This window comes from Lolium perenne, chromosome 4 (genome assembly GCF_019359855.2).
Source record: "Lolium perenne isolate Kyuss_39 chromosome 4, Kyuss_2.0, whole genome shotgun sequence".
In the NCBI taxonomy this organism is placed as follows: Eukaryota; Viridiplantae; Streptophyta; class Magnoliopsida; order Poales; family Poaceae; genus Lolium; species Lolium perenne.
In genome coordinates this window covers 140,642,099-140,666,077 of record NC_067247.2, presented here as the reverse complement: position 1 = coordinate 140,666,077, position 23,979 = coordinate 140,642,099, and the positions used below count along the sequence as shown (strand labels likewise).

The window sequence follows — 23,979 nt, the reverse complement described above, 5'->3', positions numbered from 1 at the left end:
CTACTGAAAATTCAGCTTCAGCGGCAAGGAAACAAGCCGGGAGGTTTTGGGCGACGACAACGACGCGAGACGATGTTTTAGGCGTGTGTTTGTGCGGCTCGACTTTCAGCGCGGCAACGTGCGGCTTTTATAGAAGCGATCGAGGGTAGACGTGCGGCGGACGGACGTTGGTTGCTATACGTGCGCCTTTAGGACAGCTCTTTCCATACGGGTCGCCCAAAACATAAGATCGTATCCTTAATGGACTCCAACATGAACCGTATAAAAATAGATTTAGTTTCCTTCGTGGCTTCAGCAGGATCTTTCTCGAGCCGGTACTATGACGGACGAAGGCGTATCAGTGGAAGGACGAAAGCGCATTTGACGGACCAAACCAAGGAAACGTTAGCTTCTTTATTATTAGGTATAGATAATATTGTATTCCACGACAGTTTTTTCCCCTAGGACCGCGTAATAATAATGGAGACGCGCTAACTTGGAAAATATCTCTCGTTCACGCGGACTCGCCATCCAGGAAAGGCAGTGTGTGAAATATTTAAAGCAGTGGTGATGCAGACACGGAGTATATTTCCAGCGGGCACATTATGTTTTTTTTTCTACAGAAAAGGTTCGGCGAGCATCCCTATTGGGTAGAGTGAAGTCAACTCATTCTGGTCTCCACGAGACCACGACCTATATCCAGATCTAACTGGGTTGCTCTATATACATCCCACCCAGCTGCGGCTAGCAAGGAAACCATTCCTCTCAGTAGCTCATCCCCGATTCGTTCAATCGCTCTGCTCTCCACAACTGCTACAGGATCCCGCAAGCGTTCCATCTTCTCCAGCTGGTTAGTGCTTTTAATTTGGAAGCTGATTGTTTTCAGATGTCCTTGCTTCCAGCAACCATGCTAATGACTTGCTTTCCAAAAGATCCTTGTATGCTTAGCCTTGTGCATTTAGATCTGTCTTTGCTCTAGTATAAGATAAATTTTTGTAATCTGTAGCCTGTAGAAGCTCTCACCAAATCTTCTTAAACCATCAGAAATGGCCAACAAGCCGTCCGTTCTGAGCACATTACCGAAGGAACTGCCGCTGGACTTTCTGAAGACTAGCACCGACCAGTTCTCAGAGGACCGTATTCTAGGTGTAGGAGCATTCGGAACAGTTTATCTGGTATGTTTGATGCCTGTACACCGTCTGCCCTTGTTCGAAGTTTGTGAAACAGATGCCAGTATTTGCTGAAAACATGTTTCTGAGAAAGTATCTGTGCGGTTGAACAGGGGATTATGCCAGATGGCCAAAAGATTACCGTAAAGAAACTCGTAGAGAACTCGCCACTTGGACGCGACAAAGTCTTTTCCAACGAGGTTACAAATATTATGGCTCTCCACCATAAAAATGTAGTGAAGATGGTTGGATTCTGCCATGAAGGCCAAAAGAAAGTGGTGCTGAACAATGGAAGATATATTGTGGCAGATATTGTTGAAAGTTTACTCTGCTACGAGTATTTATCTCAGGGAAGCCTTCAAAAGAATCTTTTTGGTATGTATTTCTATCCAATTGTTTTACAAACATAATTTAAGATTCTTAAAATGTTTACACCATATATTTGCGTTTGGACACCGCTGTAACTTTTCAACGCTAGACAACTATAAGAAACATCCGTACCATTCCGTATTATCAAAAGGAGAGGTTGTTATTTGACTGAATTTTACCGTCTCTCAACACATTTGGTCATATTGGCATCCTGAGAAAATAGTACTACTGGAAGTCATTATCTCAGTGTACTTACATAATTCAATGTTTCACCTTTTCAGAAGTAGACATTAAAATGGATTGGGACACACGCTTCAAAATAATTAAGGGGATCTGCGATGGTCTAGCCTTCGTGCATAGCATTAATGTTGTCCATATGGACCTTAAACCTGAGAGTATATTGCTGGATGACAAGATGGTACCGAAGATTGCGGATTTTGGTCTCTCGAGGCTCTTCGGCCAAGAACAGACACGGATGAACACACAAAATGTTGTGGGATCATAGTAAGCCAAACACCAACCGCCATAGCATTTTGTTCCTTAATAATCAAGTGAACTGCATTTTAATCTATCCAGTAATACTCACTGAACTCTTATTGTCAGTGGATACATAGCTCCGGAGTATCTATACAGAGGTGAAATCTCCAAAAGTTCAGACATATATAGCTTAGGTCTATTAATCTTGGAGACCACCACAGGACAGAAGAATTGTCCCAGCAACGAACCGTCTGCGGTGCAATTTATAAAAAGTGTAAGAGAATTATTACTTAACTATTTGACGACTGATATTTGTAGATGCTTATATTACAATTGGTTAATATTATCTCGAAGGATCACATTTCTGATTCTGCATGTAGGTACGTGAAAATTGGACACCAGAGCACATAGTGTTCCAGTTCTCACGTTCTGATGGGGATTGCCTCCAGCAAGTAAAAAGGTGCATCGAAATTGGACTAGAGTGTGTGGAGATCGATCGGCAGAAGAGACCTACCATAGAAAATATTCTTGACAGGCTCAACGGACTATGTTCAAGTACAAGCTGAATGTGCTACGCGGTATGAAATTATCTGGTCACACGGTGTCTCTCTGTTGTGATGATTTAGCTTTATTAGAATGCAAGAGGAAAACTGTTATTCTCTCCAATGTATCACTGTTATTAATTTTCATAACTACTTAGTTTATGCTACCTTTCAACTGGTGCTAACATACCCTATATATATGAAATTTCAGATCTGCAGTCTACAGGGAGCATTAAACCTGGGTCTTTTTAGGAGTGGATGCGGTAGAAGGAAGAGCATGCTCTGTTACTACTACAATGACTTTATTTCTGAAATTTATTCGCTATGATGTAATGTGGTAAAATTGTATTTCGTACGGCTCAAATACAATGTTGTTGTTTCTTCAATGTCAGTACTCAGTACAATTGTTCAAAGTAACATTTTATTTTTCCTGGCTAGATGAGAGTTTGTTTGGTTCCTAGCAAACATATCCATTTAATTTACGGCATGCTTAAGTTAGCCATGCCTGACTAAGATAAGCTTTCTGATAACTACTTCTCATACTCCATAGACATGAGAAATGTTTACCTCTTTCTAGCCGTGATGTCAATCCAAAATCAAGTTGACAATGGCCGTCTTTAAATGGAAGCGGGAACTGTGGTCTATACCATTAGGAGTTCGACCTGTTATTTAAGGAAGGATTACCGTTCGTACCCTGGCACTCCAAGAAAAAGGATACGGGTACCAAAAATTTCTAACATTAGTTTGGACTTTCTGTCCCCCAATGTATGGTGCCTTTGTTTATCTTTTGATTTTTAGGAGAAATTATTCCTTATCTTCTGGCCTCTTTATCTAAATGAAAAATATAATAGCACTTTATTTATTTATGGAGGTAGCGTTTTGGTTCATAGCAGCAAATGCTCCCATTATACAAAATAATTAAAAAAATGTCAAAAAATTCTGATTTTTTTATGTACATCGTGACATTCTATGTTAGTGCACAAATTTTCGTGGAGAAAGAACATTTTATGTGGCGTGTACAAAAAAGATTAAAAAAATGTCCTATACGTAGTCGTGTTATAGCATCAAAATTTGTCTTTTTTTACAGGAGCCACAACTTTTTTTAGTTCTTTTTAAAACTTGTGTACGGGCATAAAATGTGTAGTTGTACAAGAATTTTTTTAGTTTAGAATTTGCTGACACTTCGAAATGTAGATTCACATAACGGGAGCAAATGCTTCTATAAGCCAAAGTGAATATCCCTTTATTATACCGTTGTAGTCTCTCTGGATGAAACTGCACGATTGCGTGTCATTCCCAATGGGGGAGCTTATCTCCCATTCTCTCTTCTCTCCTATCATGCACCACATCCTCGTCTCATGATGGGAGCATGCCCCTTCCTTGAAATCCCTCCCTGGCGGAACGTTTGTATTTGGAAGGAAAATAATAATAATGTCAAAGTTTCCCCATGCACATGTGTTGGAAAAAATGTCTAATCTATGTTGGTTATTGGTAGGTATGGTCAGTATCATAAGTAGTATCATGCACATCATGTTAATTTTTTTTAATGTGGTATAATAATAAATGAAGAGATAGAGGAGATAGTAGTATCGTAATGTGAAAATAGTACTCCAGGAAAAAGAATATTTCGTCTTTATGAGACACAAATGTTAAACCTAGCGTTTCAACTCTGGTGGGATGGAGATACAACCATCCTCCTAACTACCCCTTAATTATAACCATGGGACTTACTCATAATAATATTGTTGAGAAAACACACTTTCTACTGTGCAAGCATCATCAAGTTTAAAAGTTACTAAGAAAATGGAATTTCTTAGATGTTCTTTTTTTGACTAAAGAAGAACACTTCGTTTAGGAAGTGGTCCCTTTAATGAAATATTCTTGTCGGCCTTGTTGATCATCCCAACTAGATGACTACTAATTGATCTGTCATTTACTATTACTCCCTCCGTTTCTAAATATAAGATGTATAATTTTTGGCACGGAAATTAAAAAACACACGTGTAGAAAAAAAATATGCAAGGTTTTTGACGGGATTAATCTTGGACAATTGACATGATAAAATAGAGGAGTAGATAAGGAAACACAAGCAATTTCCCCAAAAAATATCCACACAGGTTGTCCAATGCAATATACGAAATAAAGGATTTTGGAGCCTTTTCTCAAAAAACTATAAGCCTTATATGTAGGAACGGAGGGAGTATAAGTATGCCATGTTGTATTTTTGTTGTAATTTATATGCATTAAGGATGTGGTTTTATTGTTTTAGTGGTAGGTTGTTCCACTTATTGTCGTTGGCCTTGTCGATTACCTCAATGATCATGATGTCTACCATTCATCCAATTTTTCTTGTTTGCTATAAAGTTAGTTCTTCAACATTTGACTAATGAAAATAAATCTTTGCTTTATTGTTTTTGTATGTGACAAGTGTTCACAGCTACTACCTCTGTTTCATAGAATACAGCCTATTTTTTTAAAAAAAATGTCAAGCTAAGTAAAATAAAATCTAACCAAACTTTTAGAAATAAAAATAGTCAAAAAGCACGATATTTTGTAGATATTAAATAAAATTATATTTCATGATGGATCTAACGGTGTTAAGATTAGATTGTACATATTAACAATTTTTTCCTAAAAACTAAATCAAATTTTAAGTAGTTTGACTTTTCGAAAAAAATAAGCCTTATTTTTTAAAACCGGGAGTAGTAATATCCTTGTACCGTGAAGCTGAATCGCGTCTCAATGGTCTTTTAGGCAGCCAATAAGAGAAGAGTATAAATGCACAAGTTTGATTAACTCTTAGATTTTGAATAGCAGTAATGAGATGCTCATTAAAAAAAAAAGGGAAACTTAGGCCACCATGACCAATGACACACCCCTCGACTATCCAACTGTTGCCTCATCACGCGGACTGATATAGAGGAAGACACTGATGACAATATGATGAAACTCAACAACAAGACCAAAAAATAGCCGTTTTGGAGAAAACCCAAAAAAAAAACTAGCTTGAAAATGCCAAAATTATACTCTATACATCACCCCCCTCCTTTTCAGCAAAAGGGCAATACATTAATATCGAGAAGATATCAAAGTAAACCGGTCTACAACAACTCGCTATTACTAACATGTAGAAACATCGAGAATGCGCACATCCAAGTTATTAAAAGAAAGAATAAGCAAAATATTGATGTAGACCGATGATGATAACCACTACACTAGACAACACATGATTTGCAAAAAAGATTCTTTGAAAGAGCAGGTCATCTTCGTTTGTTGCTAGAATTAGTCATAAAAGATGCGAAAAGAGAAGCTCAGAGAACCTCCTTCTACGCATGTTCAAAAAAAAGAGAAACTCCTTCAATGCCTTCCACAAGGTAGCGCATCGGAACAGAGCGATTTTACCACCGGCAACGGTACCTACCGGTGTTACATACCATTCAGTTCCTGCTTTGAGATTGGTGAGCCTTTTGATATTTATCTAATATAAAACTAATAATTAAAATATAAGTGAAACTTTTATAAAATAAAAGTGATACATGAAAACTATTGTTAAACATTGTGACAAAAAGTGAAACTGATGACGCTGCTGGCGTCACTCCAGTTTATTTCACAAAAATATCCGTGTTTCAGTTATATTTCAATTATATTTCAGATTTATTTCATAATTTTATGAAAGAATTGTTCACCACACGGTCATTGTCATGTTCAACCAACTAAGGTAACGGTTTTCACCATGAACTAAAAACTCCATACATCATCCACCTCTTAGTTCCTCTCTAAAACAAAGAAAAATCATAGGAATTCTGGAGGGTAGAAAGGTAGATTCCCTCTCCGTCTGGAAGGATTAGACGACTCCGAGTCAACGCATTACACAGCTCCAGCAAGTCTTCTTTCAAAAAATCAATTACCAAAAGTCCAAAACTTTGCTGTTGGTAGCTGCTCTAGCATAAGAATCCCATCCCAAGGTGCTCTGCTAGATACAGACCACACGGACACAGCAATCAATCACCCCACAAGCTAAGCAAGCAGCAATGGCGGACCTCGCGGTCGGCCTGGCCAAATCGGTGGTGGAGGGGGCGCTGACCAAGGCGCAGTCGGCCATCGAGGAGGACTCCAGGCTCCGGCAGAGCGCGCAGCGGGACCTGGTGTTCATCACCGGCGAGTTCCAAATGATGCAGTCCTTCCTGAAGCTCGCCGACGACGAGCGCACGCGGAACATCGTGGTGCGGACCTGGGTGCGGCAGATCCGGGAGCTCGCCTACGACGTGGAGGACTGCATCGAGTTCGTCCTCCACCTCGACAAGAAGTCCCAGTGGTGGCGCCGCATGCTCCCGCCCTTCATCGCGGCGGCCACGCAGCCGCTCGACGAGGCCATCGCCGAGATACGGCAGCTCAAGGCCCGAGTCGAGGATGTGAGCTCCAGGAACGCGCGCTACAGCCTCATCAGCGACTCCGGCTCCAAGCCCGCCGTCGTGCAGCAGCAACCACCCGCGGCGGCGCGCGCCGCCATGGGCGCCGCGGCGTTCAGCATGCTCGTCGAGGCCACGGACATCGCCAGGCGGCAGCACGGAGATCTCACCCAGCTCATCCCCAAGAAGGACGATGGGCTCCAGGTGATCTCGGTGTGGGGGACGGGCGGCGATCTCGGGACGACATCCATCATCAGGAAGGCGTACAACGACCCTGAGATCTGCCAGAACTTCACCCACCGCGCGTGGGTGAAGCTAACGCATCCTTTCAATCCCCACGAGTTCATCCGGGGATTGACTGCACAGTTCTATGCAAACTCTTGCATAGAATTACACGAAGAAGCACTCAGAGGCGTCCTGACGAGGTCGGACGCCACCCAAGGCGATTTTCTCAGTGAGTTTGTGCGGCAAGTCAACGATGCGAGGTATCTCATCGTCTTGGAAAACCTGTCCACCATGGCTGAGTGGGATTCTATCAGGACTTTTCTACCTGACAAGAAGAATGGAAGCTGGATCATCGTGTCCACTCAGCAATTCGAGATAGCAAGCTTGTGCGTGGGACATTCGTACCAAGTATTGGAGCTGAAGCAGTTCTCTGCTGAGCACTCGGTTTATGCCTTCAGAGAGGTAAAGCCTAGAACATCGTCATTACATTCAGCAAAGTTAATGCCCTAATTTCTACAGTTTAGCTGTTGGATGTTGACTAGGAGATTCGTCATGGTCAGTTACATATTATTTTTTCCCAGTTGCACACTGGTTACAACTGTTTATTTATCTGTTTTAAACTGATTTTTTTTTCATTTGAACTACAGTTACAACTGAATATTTCTTATAAATCGGAATGAGCATTAAGCTAATTCTCATTCACGTGAGGTCTAGGAAAACCCATTCGATTTAGATCATTGTCTTTGACACTAATGGTCACAAATGCACACATACGAAAGAATATTTAAACTTTGTTGATATGAATCACCTTCCAAGGTTTACTACTGGAATTCTAGGATAACAAGTAAAAGAGAGAATGAATCAGTACTTGTTTAGTTAGATAAAGTGTGTAGTATATTTTAGAGCTTATCATGTAAACATGGATTATTTTTCATAAAATTGACCCTCTAAACTGTCTGTGACGCACATTGAGCTTGATACATGTTGTTACTAGATTCAAACTAAAAGGGCAAATGTAATTCATTAGCAATCAAACATTTCAAATGACCAATTCATAAGAGAGCCTGAACTTCCAACCCATATCCATTCACTTCTTCTAACTCTATAAGTAAATGAACTTTCAGTTGGGAGCATAAACTTTCTGAACAAACTTTTCCATTTATTGACAAAAAGAGCCACAAATTAAAGATCGACATTGGAAATACGGGCATCCCACTAGCAATTGGTGAATCTATCAATAGCCAATGGCACTGGATTTACCACGACTTTCTGTAGCACAGAATGGAAAAATTGTGGATAACCTCCTGGTGAAACAAGGTAGTGTACGCGACATTGAATTCCTGCTCTTCCCACGGAAACTATGAATCTATTGTTAGGCAAGATAATAAGAAAGAAAAGTGAGTGGAAGAGGATGCAATCAATTCCATCAACATCTCTTCTCACTTCTTTTAAGAGGCTCCTAATAAGTTTATTGGACTTACACACCCATCTGTGCGCTTGTTTACCTACAATAATTTCCTTTTGGTTTCGTATTTCTCCCTTGAACTCCATGTTTCTTCTTAACTTGTTCACCTTCAGATTTCAAATGAAATGATCAAATTTGACCGCTAACAACTTTATGTTATTTATTTCTTGTTATTTACTTACAATTTAAGGTGTTATTCTGTGGGGCCTGCTTGTGCTCGTCAATTTTACTTTGGTTCCTCCCTTATTTTCAGGGTTCCCAAGGTGATAGAGAGAAAGATGAGGAGATACCTGCTGAGCATGGAGTGGGACCTGCCACAATTCTCACCTCTAAAAATAATGCCGCTACTGCCTGGATGAAAAAGAACTCCATCATTGGACGCGAGTCAGAAATGAATGAGCTTCGTGAATATACAACCAGGGCACGATTTACCTCTTTGCAGGTTATATCTGTATGGGGAATAGCTGGTGTCGGGAAGTCAGCTCTTCTAAAAAAATTCTTCTGCGACAGAATTCGTACTAATCTATTTGTGAAATATGGTTGGGTGGATGTATCCCATCCCTTCAATTTAAGGGACTTCTCTAGGAGCTTACTTTTGGATTTTCATTCGGAATCACTTCAAGACAAGGAGGCTGCTCACCATGGAACGATAAGGTTCAAAAACCCTATTCAAGAGTGCCGTGATCTTCTGGAACAACATCATTGCCTCGTCGTTATTGACGATCTTCAGTCCAAGGAAGAATGGGACTTGATAAAAGGTGCCTTGTTGTCTAGATCCTCTGAAAGTATTATCATTGTCATTACGACTGATTCAAGCATCGCCACATGTTGCGCGGATAAGGAAGAGCTTGTGTTTAATGTCAAAGGTCTTCAAGATGATGCAGCCTCTGATCTCTTCCACCAGGAGGTGTGTTTACTCATAAGACGCTTCTCTCTGTTTCGGCTCCTTCTATTTGGTCATGCATGTTCTTACAATGATAACTTGTCATGCAACAATGAGCGTCTTTCTCCTTCATTTAGGAGATCAAGACATAACATAAGACCAACTACTATCTTAAATTTACTAAATTGGAAGTATTGCTATAGAAGTTCGTTGTGGACTGTTTTGAAGACATTGGCGTTATTCTGAACTTATTGCGTAAATGTTTATCAGTTTTGGTTGGTTTTGTTAAAGTTATGATGCCTTTGGTCGCAACAGTAATGTACTTTTCCTTCTGTCCATTTCCGTTTCCCTATCATTTCCCCATTATATAAGTATAATTTTGGAACTTTTATGAATTGTACCATTTGGTTTCACATTACTTTCTTGAATTGATGCATGTATATATATCATGTTTGTCTGCTGCTCACTTTATATTTTGCAAGTGAAACATCAAAATCTAATATGTAGTCAGTCTTTACCATATTAACAATTTTCATTTCTCAAATTGATTGGAGAACAGGTGGAAAGGATGAAGCCATCGTCCACCTTGAAGAATCTCAAAAAAGAGCCACTAGAGGAGCTTATTCTCAAGTGTGGCGGGCTTCCAGAAGTAATAGTAGCCATAGCTGGTGTATTGGCCAAGAAGACAGTCACACTAATGGATACAGTGGATTCTACCAATGGCAAATTCATGCATACATTGGAAACCAACCCAGAGTACGACAGTCTACAAGGTCTATTCGGTTGGATGTATTCCTACTTCCGTAGTTGCCCAGATTCCCTCAAGCCTTGCATATTCTACATGTCGCTTTTCCCCCGAGATCACAGCATTCGGCGGAGACGCGTGGTGAGGCGGTGGGTCGCGGAGGGCTACTGTCGGGATAGTGAAGACAAATCGGCAGAGCAAAATGGGGAGGTGTTCTTCTCCATGCTCCTGGATCTGAGCATAATACAGGAACCGTCACAGCTAGTGACCACCCCAGTGGGAGACACAAGGATGATCGCATGCCGTGTCAATGGCTTCATCCGTGAATACATTGTCTCACGTCGGATGGAGGAGAACCTTGTCTTTGAGCTGGAGGGCTCCTGCAACGTGACCACCCAACGAACCGGTCGTCACCTCATCATAAGGGATAGCTGGGACAGGGACAAGATTGTGTTTGAGAGCATGGACTTCTCGAGGCTACGGTCATTAACGGTATTTGGGGAGTGGAAACAATTCTTCATCTCCGAAAGCATGAAGCTGCTCAGGGTGCTTGATCTAGAGGACGCATCAGGCATAAAGGATGCGGATCTCGAGCAGATGTTGAAGCAACTCCGTCGTCTCAAGTTCCTCTCACTGCGCGGATGTGGTGAGATCCACCGTTTGCCAACCCCGTTTGGTCATCTGCAGCAACTCCAGACTCTCGATATCAAACGCACCTCCATTATGAAACTGCCAGGGAACATCACCAAGCTGCAAAAATTGCAGTATATCCGTGCCGGCACCTCCGTCCAGGCAGAGGAATCATTAACACCATGTCTTTCAGTGCCCAAATTCTGCGGATCTCGTGGCCAAGTTGGTGTTGTGGTGCCTGGAGGGATTGACAAACTGACAGCGTTGCACACGCTTGGTGTTGTCAACGTCGGTGCATCAGGGGGGAAGGCCATCCTTAAAGAGCTCGAAGATCTGACCCAATTGCGCAAGCTCGGAGTGTCTGGTATCAACATGAGAAATAGCAAGAAGTTTTCCTCTGCAATCTCAGGTCATGTCCATTTGGAATCCTTATCGGTGCAGCTGGACAATGACAGTGAAGGTTGCTTGTCTGGCATCAAATTGCCTTTGAAGACACTGCAGAGTCTGAAACTGCATGGGCCTGTAGAGAAGTTGCCAGTTTTGGAGGTCAGCGAGCTTAAAAAGCTGACAAAATTGGATCTGGAAATGACCACATTGACAGAGACTGACAAAAGGCTCATCGGGAGTCTACCCAAATTATGCACTCTTCGTATCAAGCTGCTGCAAGATAGTCAGCTCGGTTTTTTTATCACAGATACTGGAAGTGGCCTTGAGTTGCCCACTTATGAAAAGGTCAAGGTCCTCGAGATTGCTTCCTGCTCCAGCTTAGATGTTACTTTTGGAGAAAAAACAATGAAAAGTCTTGAGCTGCTGAAGGCTCACTGCTGCAGTGGGTCTTCAGTGAAGTTCTCCGGCCTGGATAATCTAACTGAACTCAAGGTAGTCTTGCTTAAGGGTTGCTGTGACGACGAACTGAAGGAAGAGCTGCGGACCCAACTCAACGGTCATCCAAAGAAACTGACTCTGAAGCTGGAGGCATAGCCACGTTCGTCCTGATGGATACTGATCTCTGAATGGTAATTGTCCCTGTTCGTTTCTTTTTTACTTCTTTTTTAGCCTATCACTCAATCCTGTTGTCCAATGTAAAGTTCAACTTTGCTGTGTAATTGTCATGTATCATGCGAATGAACGCCGAGCTTCATAATCTGTCAGGAAAGTCCTGTGAGTACGTTGGTTTTGCATCTTCTGGAGAAGAAGTAAAAAAACATACTACCTCTGATCCATTTTAATCAAAGGGTAACAACTATCTGTACTGCATGCTCTTCACAAGTCCGTGTCAATTTAATTGGATCTTAGCGAGTACCTGATTTATCTTCCAAGTTTTTCTTTTCGAAATGGGTTTCCCCAGCCTCTGCATCAAAATGATGCATACGGCCGCTTTATTAAGATATAAAACAAATTCAGTTGTACACACGAACGACTAAAGACTTATTACAAATCACGGATCACAAAGGGTCTCAACAAAAATGAGCCATCTAAAAAAGAATAGCAACATGAAGCTTCTTTGCATCAGCATTCCAAACGCCTATCAGCAGACCATCCGCACCGGTTGTAGAAATCCCGTGCAACCATAACCAGGCGGTTGCACCCAATATCCATATCCAGTCGCACGTCCTCTGACTGTAGATAGGACCACATATGGATCAAGTGTGTAGCTAAAGGAATGACCTGCAAAAATGATGGGAAACTCTTTTTTGTTAAAGATGCAATCATTCCGAACTTTCCAAATCGCCCATAAAACAGCACATACACCCACTCTAATATGAGCTTTTTCTATTTTGGGCACCCCATTCAACCATTTCCCAAACAAATTTGTAATGTTTAAAGGGGGAGTTATATTGAAAGTCATGTAAATAATTCTCCATATCATACGGGTGAACGGACAAGTTAAAAACAAGTGTTGTATATTCTCCTCATGATCACAAAAACAACATCTCACATCCCCCTGCCAATTACGTTTGGCTAAATTATCCTTCGTGAGTATAACCTTTTTCTGAAGAAACCACATAAAAATCCTAATCTTCAAAGGTACCTTCATCTTCCAGATGTATTTATTAAGAAAAACAGAGTTATCATTAAGCAAATCAATATACATGGATTTAACCGTATAAATACCAGAGGACGTGAGGCTCCATTTGAAAGTATCTTCGCTATCCGAGAGTTGTACCATGATTAATCTATTTAACAAATGAGTCCATCTTTCCCATTTATAATCATTCAGGGTTCTTCTAAAGCCGATATTAAGCGGTGAGGCTGATAACACATTCTCAACAGTTCCTGTGGTTCACTATGTTATATAAAGATGGGTATTCACTAGCCAAAGACCTTTGTCCTAGCCAAATATCCTCCCAAAATCTAGTACTCTGGCCATTACCTATTTGAAACGAACCGCGTTTAAAAAATTCATCCTTTACTTTCATAAGTCCCTTCCAAAAAGGTGAGTCAGTTGGATTAGCAAAAACCTGAGAGAGAGAGTTAGAACTTAAATATTTCTTCCAAGTAATGAAGGGATTTAACTGGAGATGTTTACGTGGTGGGTATGTGGATGGAGATGGTGGGTGGACGCCCTCGATGAGGTGGAATCTGATGTATTGTCAGGCATGATAAAATGCAGATGGAGCTCCACTCACCCAATCTTCTCAAAACCACTTTCATCCTAACCCCCTACAAACTTCTCTCTCTTTTTTTTTTGAGATAACAAACCTCTCTCTTTAAAACGCCATTTGGTAGTCAGGTTTTTAACTCAGATTTTAAACGTCATTGTGAAGCATCAAGGCAAATCAACAGATCTTATAAAAGATATAATTTTTATATCACATGAACAAAAATGTTACAAAATCATTATGTAACAATTTCCAACATCCAAAAGAGAATAATTTTTATCATAAAATTCCATGAGCTACTGATCGGACATAATCCTCCGGTCCTATTTAATTGACTCAGATTTAGTACAAAGTTGTGCTAAATCCGAGTTAATTAAAAGAGACCGGAGGGAGTACTAGTTACAACCACCAATTTGACAGATGTATTCTAGTTCAATCAATTATTTCCTGATACCATAATCGAAAAACAATGCACCAAGATTTGTGGGCAACAGAAACATCACATTGAACATGAACTACAAACATAATTTAGCTAAGAGCATCTCCACCGGCGCTCCCAATAGCTCTATTGGGATCCTAGTGAGAGAAAGCGCCCACACCGACACTCCCCAAAACGCTTCCGCATGTTCTGGAGCCCCATAAAAGTGTCGGCGCGCCCAAAAGGATCCCTATGCGAAGGGCTTCGATCGGGGTCGCCGGCGTCTCTTCAACAACAACTCCACGTCGAATTTCTAGAGTTTGGGGCTTTTTATGGGGCTCGGTGGGGGTACCGGTGTGGGAGATGCTCTAACTACCCCAACACACCGAGACACACTAAGAAGACATTAAATTCAATGTAGTCAATGCCGGAGATCATGGTCTTCTACCATGCCGTGCCAGCAGCCTCAACCTCCTAAAACAAGAAAAGAAGTAGATTGTTAAAAGAACGACAAAGACTTGACTGCATATGCCACATCAAGATTAAGATGCTTGTTAGGGAAAAAAGTATCATAAACATAATAAGGCCATAGTTTAGAATTTAGATATCATAAGCTGTATAAATCTGAATAGTAGGATCAACTCATATCCATCACATGTAGAATGACAAACTGAACATCTTGGGAGCTGGAAGATCAGACACACTGGATAAGCCGCTGTTGGCAGCGCTACTCTATTATGTTACTACTGGCTACCGTTACAGAGAAAGTCATGTTACTAAAATCATGTTACCTTAAAAAATAAGAGCATCTTAATGCAACTAGAGTCATGTTACCAAGTACTACTTCCGTGTAAGATGCACATCTCATCATATATGTGTGATAAAAACCCTATAAATGCGACACCAGCATATGTTGTGTAAGCTGAAGGCAGCAAACATAATCTAAAGTATCGAGTTTCCTTATAGAACTAAAGCATCAAGGCTTTCAATATAGTTGTCCGGCTTTCCTATATTTATTGATGCAAAGAAAGATCACGGTTCCATCAGATTCAGATAGAAACTTTGAGGTATTATATATAGAAATACTAATGTTCTCAAATGCTTCGTAACTTCATAATTTTGGTAGATTCATATTCATCAGATACACATTGATAAAAAAAAATGACGGAAACATTTCAAAGCATAGAGCAGCAAAGTTTTCCCCTTCAACAGAAATCTGATCTATGCTTCCTTTCTGGTCGGCTAAAACAAGAAATTCGTAGATGAAAGCAACATAACTATGCTTGAGACTAGTAGTGTAGTACGCATGGCCTCTAGTGACACGTGCTTGCAGATTTTGGTCCGTCTGCTTAAGTTTTAGCACTCTCCAGGAAACGGATATATTGGATGCGGATGTACAATCGATCCTTCTGGTGATTTCCAGTGAGGACTAGTAGTACATCTTATTTGCTGAAACCAATCAAAGAACAGTAGAGCACACATGGTTTACACGAATGTTTTTTTTTTTGTGTCACAAGCTACTTGTTAGTTTACTTTTATTAGATTATAGCTAGAGTTGAAAATAAGAGATGTTGCTCGGCAGCCTATGTATGCATGGCCCTCCGACTGTTTCTGTCAATCTTTGTACGTGTACATGTTTTAGCTAAGCAACTTCTAGTTTGAACTTTGTAGTACCATGTTTAAGCGTGACTGTTGTTATTGGAAGTTAATCTAGCTTTCACTGTATGGCCGAGAGCTTTTGCATCTCCTCTTATCCTGGCTTAGCTTCGTTCTGCAGCTTTGCTAATTACTTTCTGAGTATCAGAACCCTCAGCTTCAGATACTAGGAATAGGCCTACTATTTCTGTAACAGCTTCAGATACATCCTATATTTAAAAATATACTGTATTAATTACTTTCTGAATAATCATCTATGAATTATCAAATGCAGCCTATATTATATATAGTATGGCACAGTATGCTATGGCACAAGTTGTTATGATTCAGTCTTGTTAGTTGTTACCCACCAGTGGTTACAAAAATAGTCCTGAGGTCCTGATGCCAAGTCTGAAGCTGTTATTTACTAGGCAGCAATAGTAGGCCTATTCCTAGTAATTCCATCCTATTACTGTTATTTACTAGGAAAATTCTGCAGTAGAAAAAGGCATCTTAAGATACATCCTTATAGGGTCCTTTAGACTTTTGATTAAGTAGCTTCTTCTTTTTCAGATAGATACCTGCACCTTGGCATTGTTGGATTGGATCAACAGCCTCCATCTTGGGATCTTGTGAGAACTCCTGTTTTTGGTATGAATCATATTTACTGCTTGTACTTGATGTGAAACCATGCAATCTAGCTATCATGTGGCTCAGGGGTGAGCTGCAAGAGTTGACTTGAGGTATGTGCTTGTACCATTAATTAATTGTCTAGTTTTTTGCATATTAGAGAAACAAGAATTTGAGTTACTTTCCTCGTGGCTTTGCCTTGCAAGATTATAAATTGCTGATGTGATGCAATAAATATTATCTCAGTGCATATATTTCTAAAGGAAAAATACATGAAAAAGAGTTACCTTGAGGTACCTGCATTTCTATTTTCTTCTTTGACATGATAATTGGCATGCATCTTAGATGAGCATTGTTAGCAAATTAGAATTGTATTAGCAATTTGGTTTGGTCCATTCTTATCTGTAAAAAAAGAGTTACTAATCCTGCTAATGTGAGTTCTCTGATTATTAGAGTATTTTGTCTCAAGCCTGCATATCGTGTCGATATTCTAAAAATGCACATGAATCCTGAATAGTAATGCACCAATGCTCTGCATCTGGAACTAATTTTAAATGAATATTTATGCAGCACTTGAAAGATTGCTGCACTAGCCAATTGAACCAAAAGTCCGAACTGATGGAAAGAGACTAAGCAGTGTATTTATATTCAACACCCCCCCTCACGTCTAGGCTATTTTAGTCATTAGCGTGGGTTCGGTGCCGGTGCGGGCCGCATAATCTTTTTTCTTTTGTTTTTAAAACTGCGTGAGCAGGATCCATGAAAGATTACTGCACTAGCCAATTGAACCAAAAGTCCGAACTGATGGAAAAGAGACTAGGCAGTGTATTTATATTCAACACTCCCCCTCACGTCTAGGCTATTTTAGTCCTTAGCGTGGATTCGGTGTGGGCCGCAGAATCTTTTTTCTTTTTGTTTTTAAAACTGCATGAGCAGGGTATTGAACTTTAGATCTCTTGGCTCTGATACCATGAAAAATTGTTGCACTAGCCAATTAAACCGAAAGTCCGAACTGATGAAAAGAGACTAGGCAGTGTATTTATATTTAACACTCCCCCTTACACCTAGGCTATTTTAGTCCTTAGAGTGGGTTCGGTGCGGGCCGCAGAATTTTTTTTCTTTTGTTTTTAAAACTGCGTGAGCAAGGTCTTGAACTTGAAACCTCTTGGCCCTGATACCATGAAAGATTGCTGCACTAGCCAATTGAACCAAAAGTCCGAACTGATGAAAAGAGACTAGACAATATATTTATATTCAACACTCCCCTCACGTCTAGGCTATTTTAGACCTCTTGGCTCTGATACCATATTGAATTTGTAGAATCCTAATTCTTGTGTGTTGTATTCCATGACCCTTTGGGGGTATATACAGAGGTACAAGGGGGAGATAGACTTGGAGTACAAGATGATCTAAACCTAGTCTAATCTCAGCCGTACATGTATTCTAACAGCAGTGACCTCAGTTTAAATGTTATTTATTTCATTTCGTGAGCAAGTATCAAACCAGAGGCTTAATATATTTTATTTACTCCTCATCATAACGCTATTCCATGCATGCAATTAAGATTTTGGTAGACGGTGACCTACAGATTTTGTTAACGATCTATGGTGTCTGCATTCCTAGCAGATCTTTTTTTTGCATTCCTAGCAGATTTTATTTTGCTATGTCAGGTTGGATTATTCAATATGTTCCTTTTATTTTTTCTGGTTAATATTAATAAGTGCTGTTGAGTTCATTTGTTTAAGTACATGGCTTATATATTTAGTCATGGATGGTGCCGGCCTAGAGCTAGGTGATATGCTACTGATGTTCGCATTATCGGATCATATTGTGCAGTTTCTGTAATGTAATCATTGGTGGGTTGACACTTACCTGTAACATACTTAACCTTGATGAAGTATGCCTATCTAGCCATATATGAATCTGAACTCCAGTGTTGTATGCATTTAACTTAGTCTTTAAGGACGGGCTTAGTTAAATTATAAGTATGCTCCTCAGTTGCAGTAACTATACATACTAAATTTTACATCTGCGTGTATTTCTAGCTGAAGGTCCTCTGGTAGCGGCGGCATGGTTTCCGGCGTTCGGCGACGAGCACGCCATGACTTCTAATGTTCTTCATACTGCATGACACTGAGTTTATGGCGGCGGTTGCTCATCTGTTGGGTCGAGCATTTATTTATATGTGTGTTCTTGTTCGAGAAAATTTGTTTGACAAAATTTCATGACACTGGGTTTATGTTATGATCTGGAATGCAAAGATTGAGTTTTTATTATCTGATCTCAGTTCTCTCATATCCTCTCTCATCTTCAAAAACAAAGTAACTAGAGGCTATGGGGGAGGGTGTGGGAAATGAGGGGAAATACGGGGAAATTAGGGGGAAGTGGGGATTGGATGAAAGGAGGGTTTCATCCAATCCCCTCTCATCCCCAAACCCCTAGGGGGTGGAAATACCCTAGGAGTAAACAAGGCCAGACCTGACGTGTTCCGAGGTGTTTTTTCGGAGATTGATGGGGCTGAGCCCACCAAAAACCGGTCTGCCGAACAGCAAACGCGTGGTTTCTGGTGTTTTCATCTGGGCCGGGATAATACACAAAAAACCTTGCCAAAACTCCTCTGCCGAACAGGGCCTGGGGGAGCGTGCTAAATCAGCTTGTGAAACTGATTCATCCGTGGAAACGGAGCTGCAAACAAAATGTTGCGATAATGAAAACCAAGCTTCCTCAGTTGCAGCGGAGGTACCTGGCATGTACATTGCGTATCTCTACCGCGAACATGGCTCAGTGATTTGACGGCGATGATGACTTCTAGAGTGTGCGCATGAGGTGTTCACCAAAGGCCCATTGGATCAGATGTGTTCTTCCTTTTCGTCATAGAGCGAATCGTGATGCTCCGGTATCTAGATAAGTAGCTAGTTATGTGTTGTTTGTGTTTTTAGGGTATATAAGACTCTGATGGCATGACCTTCCTTCATTGTCAGGTTTGTAGTTGTTGCGCATTCGCTGTGACTTTTTTTGATCTATATTCTTGTGAGATCTTTATTAAATAAAATATAAATATAAGTTATGTGCATTTATGCTACTGTCAGGTCTCAACCTTCTTTAAAAAAAACCCGGAACGGTGTGCCCACATGTGCTGTTTAGAATCTGCGTTTATGCTATTGTCCCTGGCCTGACTAGTAACGGAGACGCGCTAACGCGTCATCAGCTCGCAAGGCACGCGGTAGCGACCTGGGTACCCAAGTCTTTCTGCATCATTCCCAACGACCGTGTTTTTGCAGAAAGACCTGAGGGGATCTGAGGTCAACTTACTGCTGCTTCCACGATCCTTCCACATTCGATAGATCCACATCTCGGTTGGTTGTTTTATATGCACCTTCAGCTAGCAAGGAAAACATTCATTTCACAAGCCTCGGCCCCATTTCGTTCTCCTCTTCTCAGCTTACCAGCTTCTAGGCTATCTCAAGTGTTCGATCTTCTCAAGGTTAGTGTTTTTTTGTATCAAGAAGCTCGTTATTCTGAGACGATGTTGGTACTCGTAGCACAACCATTGTTGTGTCTTTGTTTAAAAACATGCTCAGATCTTTGTGCGTGCTTTTTTATTCTCTGAAAGTAAGATTTTATTGTTCTTCAATTCCTCTGTTGAATCCATATCTTGCAGCATCTCACATTCATAACTTCTTATATCATCAGAAATGGCCACTAGGGAGACCGTTCTAAAACAATTACCACAGGACCTACCGTTAGACTTCTTGAGGACTATCACAGATCAGTTCTCAGCGGAACGTATTATCGGTACAGGTGGATTTGGCACAGTTTATAAGGTAGGTTCACCCCTTAACGTTTTCTGTTCTTTTTTTTTTGTGTGCAAATAGACTGCTTTTAAGGAAGTTGCCGAAAGAAATCCAAATAGTTGCTGAGAACGTCTCTGTGAGCTTGAACAGGGAATTATGCCAGATGAGGAACCGATTGCTGTGAAGAAACTTGCGGAAAATGCGCCGCTCGCACGCGACAAAGCATTTACCAACGAGGTTCAGAACATGATGGCTCTCCGCAATGAAAATATAGTCAGGTTGGTTGGGTACTGCCATGAAGGACAAAAGAAAGTGGTACAGAACAATGGGAGATATATTGTTGCAGATGTTTTTGAAAGTTTGCTCTGCTACGAATATTTACCTGAGGGAAGCCTTCAGAAGAACCTTTTTGGTATGTGACAACGAGAGATGCATTTCTACTTTAGTTTTTTTTACCTAATGTTTACAATGCTTTGAGTGTGAATCCTGGTGCACCTATTTCTTCCTCCAACTACTGGTAAATACTGAAATAACTTGCTCTTGAACTTCTTCAGACGGACGCACTAACATGGAGTGGTGCACGCGCTTCAAAATAATTAAGGGGATCTGTAATGGTTTACTCTTCCTTCATAGGATTCCTATTATCCATATGGATCTGAAGCCTGAGAATATATTGTTGGACCATAATATGACGCCAAAAATTGCAGACTTCGGTCTTTCTAGGCTCTTTGGCCAAGAGCAAACACGGGCAAATACACAGAATGTTGTTGGATCATAGTAAGCTCACCCTAATTGTGATAATAGTTTGTCCTTTGTAGTAGAGTAAATTGCATTTTCACCTTGTAGTAATGCTTCTTAAACTACTTAATGTTTATGCAGCGGATACATAGCTCCAGAATACCTATATAGAGGTGAAATCTCCACCCAGTCCGATATATATAGTTTAGGCCTACTAATCATCGAGACCACAACCGGCGAGAAGAATCAACCCAAACAAAATGAACCGTCAGCGAGGGACTTCATTGAAAAAGTAAGAATAAACATTAGCTGATGATTTGATTGTTGGAATCTAGAAGCTTATGTTAGATTTTATGTTACTATTATCACCAAGATAACAGTACGAATTTCTTTACGTAGGTACGTCAAACTTGGACATACGACTACATAGCATCAATGTTCCCAAAGTTTAATGCAAATGATCTCCATGAAGTCAGAGTATGCATTGAAATTGGTCTAGAGTGTGTGCAGATTGATCGAAAGAAGAGACCTTCTGTTGAAAATATTGTTGAGAGGCTCAACGGACGTTGTGCAAATAGAATGTGAAAGCAGGTTCGAAAACTACTCTTGGACTGAATCAGAGGCTCTGTATTTAGAATTTAAGATAACTTAGTTTAATGGAAGTGCGAAGTAAATTATTCACTCACTTTTCTTGCGAATTTACCTGATGGCATGCCAACTATCTGCATGGCATGGCCAGTCTATTGAATTAAGTTCTATCAGGCTTGCAAGAGAATGCATTTTTCTCTTATTTTAATCCCAAAATTCTTGGATTAAGATTGTTCACTACTGGCACCTACAGGATCACATTTGCTGAACTGACTGCCTTTTATTTATTTTTTACCACCCACAGTTTACTTATTGTGCAGATTTTTCATTGTTATTATGTTTTTTACTATGTTAATATTTAGTTTATGCTGCATTTAAGCTTGTATCGTAACATATACTCTACAAAATTTCAGATCTCCACCAGTTCCAGGCGAACATGAAACTGGGGGACTTCTTTTCAGGGCAGATGTGCACCACCGAATGAACATGCTATATTAATGCTAGAATGAATTTACTTCGAAAATTATGTGCTTTGATGTCACGCCATTGTGGAACTACTTAAATTCCATTTCTTATTGTAACTGCTACTCCCCGTATCTTTGCTCTGTTGTCGGATATTTTGGACTCCAAATACAGTGTTGTTCCTCCAGGAGTCAATCCTCTCCAACCAGGATTCGTTTTATGAAGTTGGTGGTACTAATGATTTCTCACAAATGACACTCTGTCTTTGTTTAGTGAAATTTTGGTGCACTGTATTTTTGAATTTTTCACTGGGGAGGGAGAAAACCCTCCACCTGATTTTTTTTTCATACGTGATGGCAAAACACCAGTATCTCGTATACAAATCTCGTGATTACAGGGGTATGCAGGGCTGGAGTGAGAGTAGACCATTTGGATGTGTTTCGTTGCCAGTTGCACTTTTTGCCTGATCCACATGATACGATGAACCCGAGGTCTTCAGCGGTCGCAGTTTTATTTTTTCCGATAAAGGAAATATATTAATACTAATTACATCCAGCCTTTGCAACAACGACATGCCCTAATGGCAGTACGAATGCACACAGGCACACAGCTAAAAAGAAAGAGAAAGAGAAAACTAAAAAAAAAGCTCTGCTACAGTATTTTAGCACCTAGCAACAGCAATGCTAACACCACCAAGATAACACCTGAATTTCAGACTCTCCAAAAGCGACGCCTCCAAGAAAAAAGAACAGTGCACCAGCGTCGTCAGCGCCCTATCAAAGATCTTAGGTTTTCATCCTGAAGATAGTCTTCACTCTCAAAACAATGCATTCAACATGGTCATTGACAGGCACAACCAATTAAGGCCAGACCTTCGATTTTCACCCTGAAAAGTAGGACTCTGAACTTCACCTGTGTTGCCGCCCTCACATACATACCAGTGCGAAGCCCGGAACACCAAGAAAGTCTCTCAACAGCGTAGAGAATTGAACATTCCTTAGCTAGTCCTCCAATCCAACCTTCATAATATTCTCTTCTTCTGACTTCACCATGGATCAAAGTCATTTGATGACAACACAGAAGAGTGTTTCGCGTCGCTCCCTCCAAAACCAAACGGTCAGAATAAAAGCATGGTTGCGCACGACCGAATACCACCCGATCCAGCAAACTCCAGGCATAAGGTGCACTGTTACATTCGCTGGCGGAGCCTTTCGGAACTCATCACTTCGGCCAGATCAAGACGGACATGCCTCCGGAGGTCTTTATCTTCACACAAGAGAGAACCATAGGATCGCCACCTTTATTCAGGTTGGGCCCCAATGCCACAACCATCCCAGGCCGATCGAGGCAAAGCAACGACACCAAGCAAATGGGCAACGCCTTGCAGCCGGCCAACCCTCCATCGGTGAAACCAGGATGGCCATGCGTTAACATGCCACCAACCCGCCGTGACCACAGTCATGGCTCAGCCATCGCCGGCTACCATGCCTTCCGCCAAGCCTCCGGGACTCGGTGATGGATCGTTAGACCCACCACACCATCCTCTGGCCAACCATCTCCGGCGAAGAAGAGGCCCGCTTCCGCCATCATACCTAGGTTGCTGCCCTAGGCGTCCTCGAGCCTCGGGAGAGGCCCAGGAGCACCACCTAGCGCCGTCAGGAGGCGGGGAGATGCAACAGGATCTGCGGCACAGATCGAAGACCTGGCCGCCACCTACTGTCCATTGCCACCAGCCACCCCCGGCGTGCCGTTGCTCTAGAACTGGATCGACCCGGACGAGATCTGCATCGCAGATCAGGTCGCAACCATCCCCAACATCCGCCACCAGCGTCGAGAGAGGTCTTGGCCGGCGCCGCCCCACGCAGCAGCAGGATGACTGCCACCACCGCCACACCACGCGGGCTTTGCCCGGTGGTGCTACCAGCAGCGGTGGCGGGAGGGTGCGGCTGGGTTCGTGCGAGGCTGGGTTCGTGCGGTCGTAGTTTTATGCTTGCAGAGTAAAAGAGTTTGGAATTTTTGCTATTATAATATCCAGGTAGTATTTCGCACCTGAACACAACAAAAAATGCATTTCTTCTGCTGCAGCATCAAGATAGAGCATCCAAACATATGGCTTTTTCTTATAATTGTGACTCTCGTTCCCGTGGCGTTCCCCAGGGCGTCGCCGGGGGGCCAGACCCGACCACCGCTCCCCCCTCCCTCGAGCATCCTCCCTCCA

The 23,979-nt window shown here is 41.4% G+C and overlaps 3 protein-coding genes across 7 annotated transcripts; all 3 read left to right on the top strand.

Moving 5' to 3' along the window:
- The first annotated feature begins 581 nt into the window (after positions 1 to 581).
- On the top strand, positions 582 to 2,922 carry LOC127294052 (cysteine-rich receptor-like protein kinase 6). 2 transcript variants are annotated; one of them, XM_051323801.2, is made up of 7 exons: positions 582 to 829; positions 986 to 1,154; positions 1,262 to 1,523; positions 1,799 to 2,021; positions 2,121 to 2,268; positions 2,375 to 2,572; positions 2,748 to 2,922. In XM_051323801.2, exons 2-6 carry the CDS (start codon positions 1,026 to 1,028, stop codon positions 2,558 to 2,560), a joined length of 948 nt encoding a protein of 315 aa, XP_051179761.2. In that variant the 5' UTR covers positions 582 to 829; positions 986 to 1,025; the 3' UTR covers positions 2,561 to 2,572; positions 2,748 to 2,922. The 2 variants fall into 2 exon arrangements, with proteins under 2 accessions (XP_051179761.2, XP_051179760.2); XM_051323800.2 differs by having other exon boundaries at positions 583 to 829; positions 1,024 to 1,154.
- A 3,521-nt stretch (positions 2,923 to 6,443) lies between these two features.
- Positions 6,444 to 18,455, top strand: LOC127294047 (disease resistance protein RGA4). 4 transcript variants are annotated; one of them, XR_007846343.2, is made up of 5 exons: positions 6,444 to 7,632; positions 8,889 to 9,542; positions 10,078 to 11,909; positions 16,127 to 16,292; positions 18,225 to 18,455. XR_007846343.2 is itself a non-coding variant. In XM_051323794.2 (3 exons), exons 1-3 carry the CDS (start codon positions 6,568 to 6,570, stop codon positions 11,872 to 11,874), a joined length of 3,516 nt encoding a protein of 1,171 aa, XP_051179754.1. In that variant the 5' UTR covers positions 6,444 to 6,567; the 3' UTR covers positions 11,875 to 12,039. The 4 variants fall into 4 exon arrangements, 1 of the variants encoding a protein (XP_051179754.1); XR_007846341.2 differs by having other exon boundaries at positions 6,445 to 7,632; positions 16,123 to 16,292; XR_007846342.2 differs by lacking the exon at positions 18,225 to 18,455 and adding an exon at positions 16,386 to 16,759 and having other exon boundaries at positions 6,445 to 7,632; positions 16,123 to 16,292.
- Positions 18,456 to 19,451: 996 nt separating this feature from the next.
- Positions 19,452 to 22,013, top strand: LOC127294050 (cysteine-rich receptor-like protein kinase 29). The gene is made up of 7 exons (XM_051323796.2): positions 19,452 to 19,663; positions 19,873 to 20,003; positions 20,124 to 20,385; positions 20,528 to 20,750; positions 20,853 to 21,003; positions 21,111 to 21,302; positions 21,713 to 22,013. Exons 2-6 carry the CDS (start codon positions 19,875 to 19,877, stop codon positions 21,294 to 21,296), a joined length of 951 nt encoding a protein of 316 aa, XP_051179756.1. The 5' UTR covers positions 19,452 to 19,663; positions 19,873 to 19,874; the 3' UTR covers positions 21,297 to 21,302; positions 21,713 to 22,013.
- The last annotated feature ends 1,966 nt before the right edge of the window (positions 22,014 to 23,979 follow it).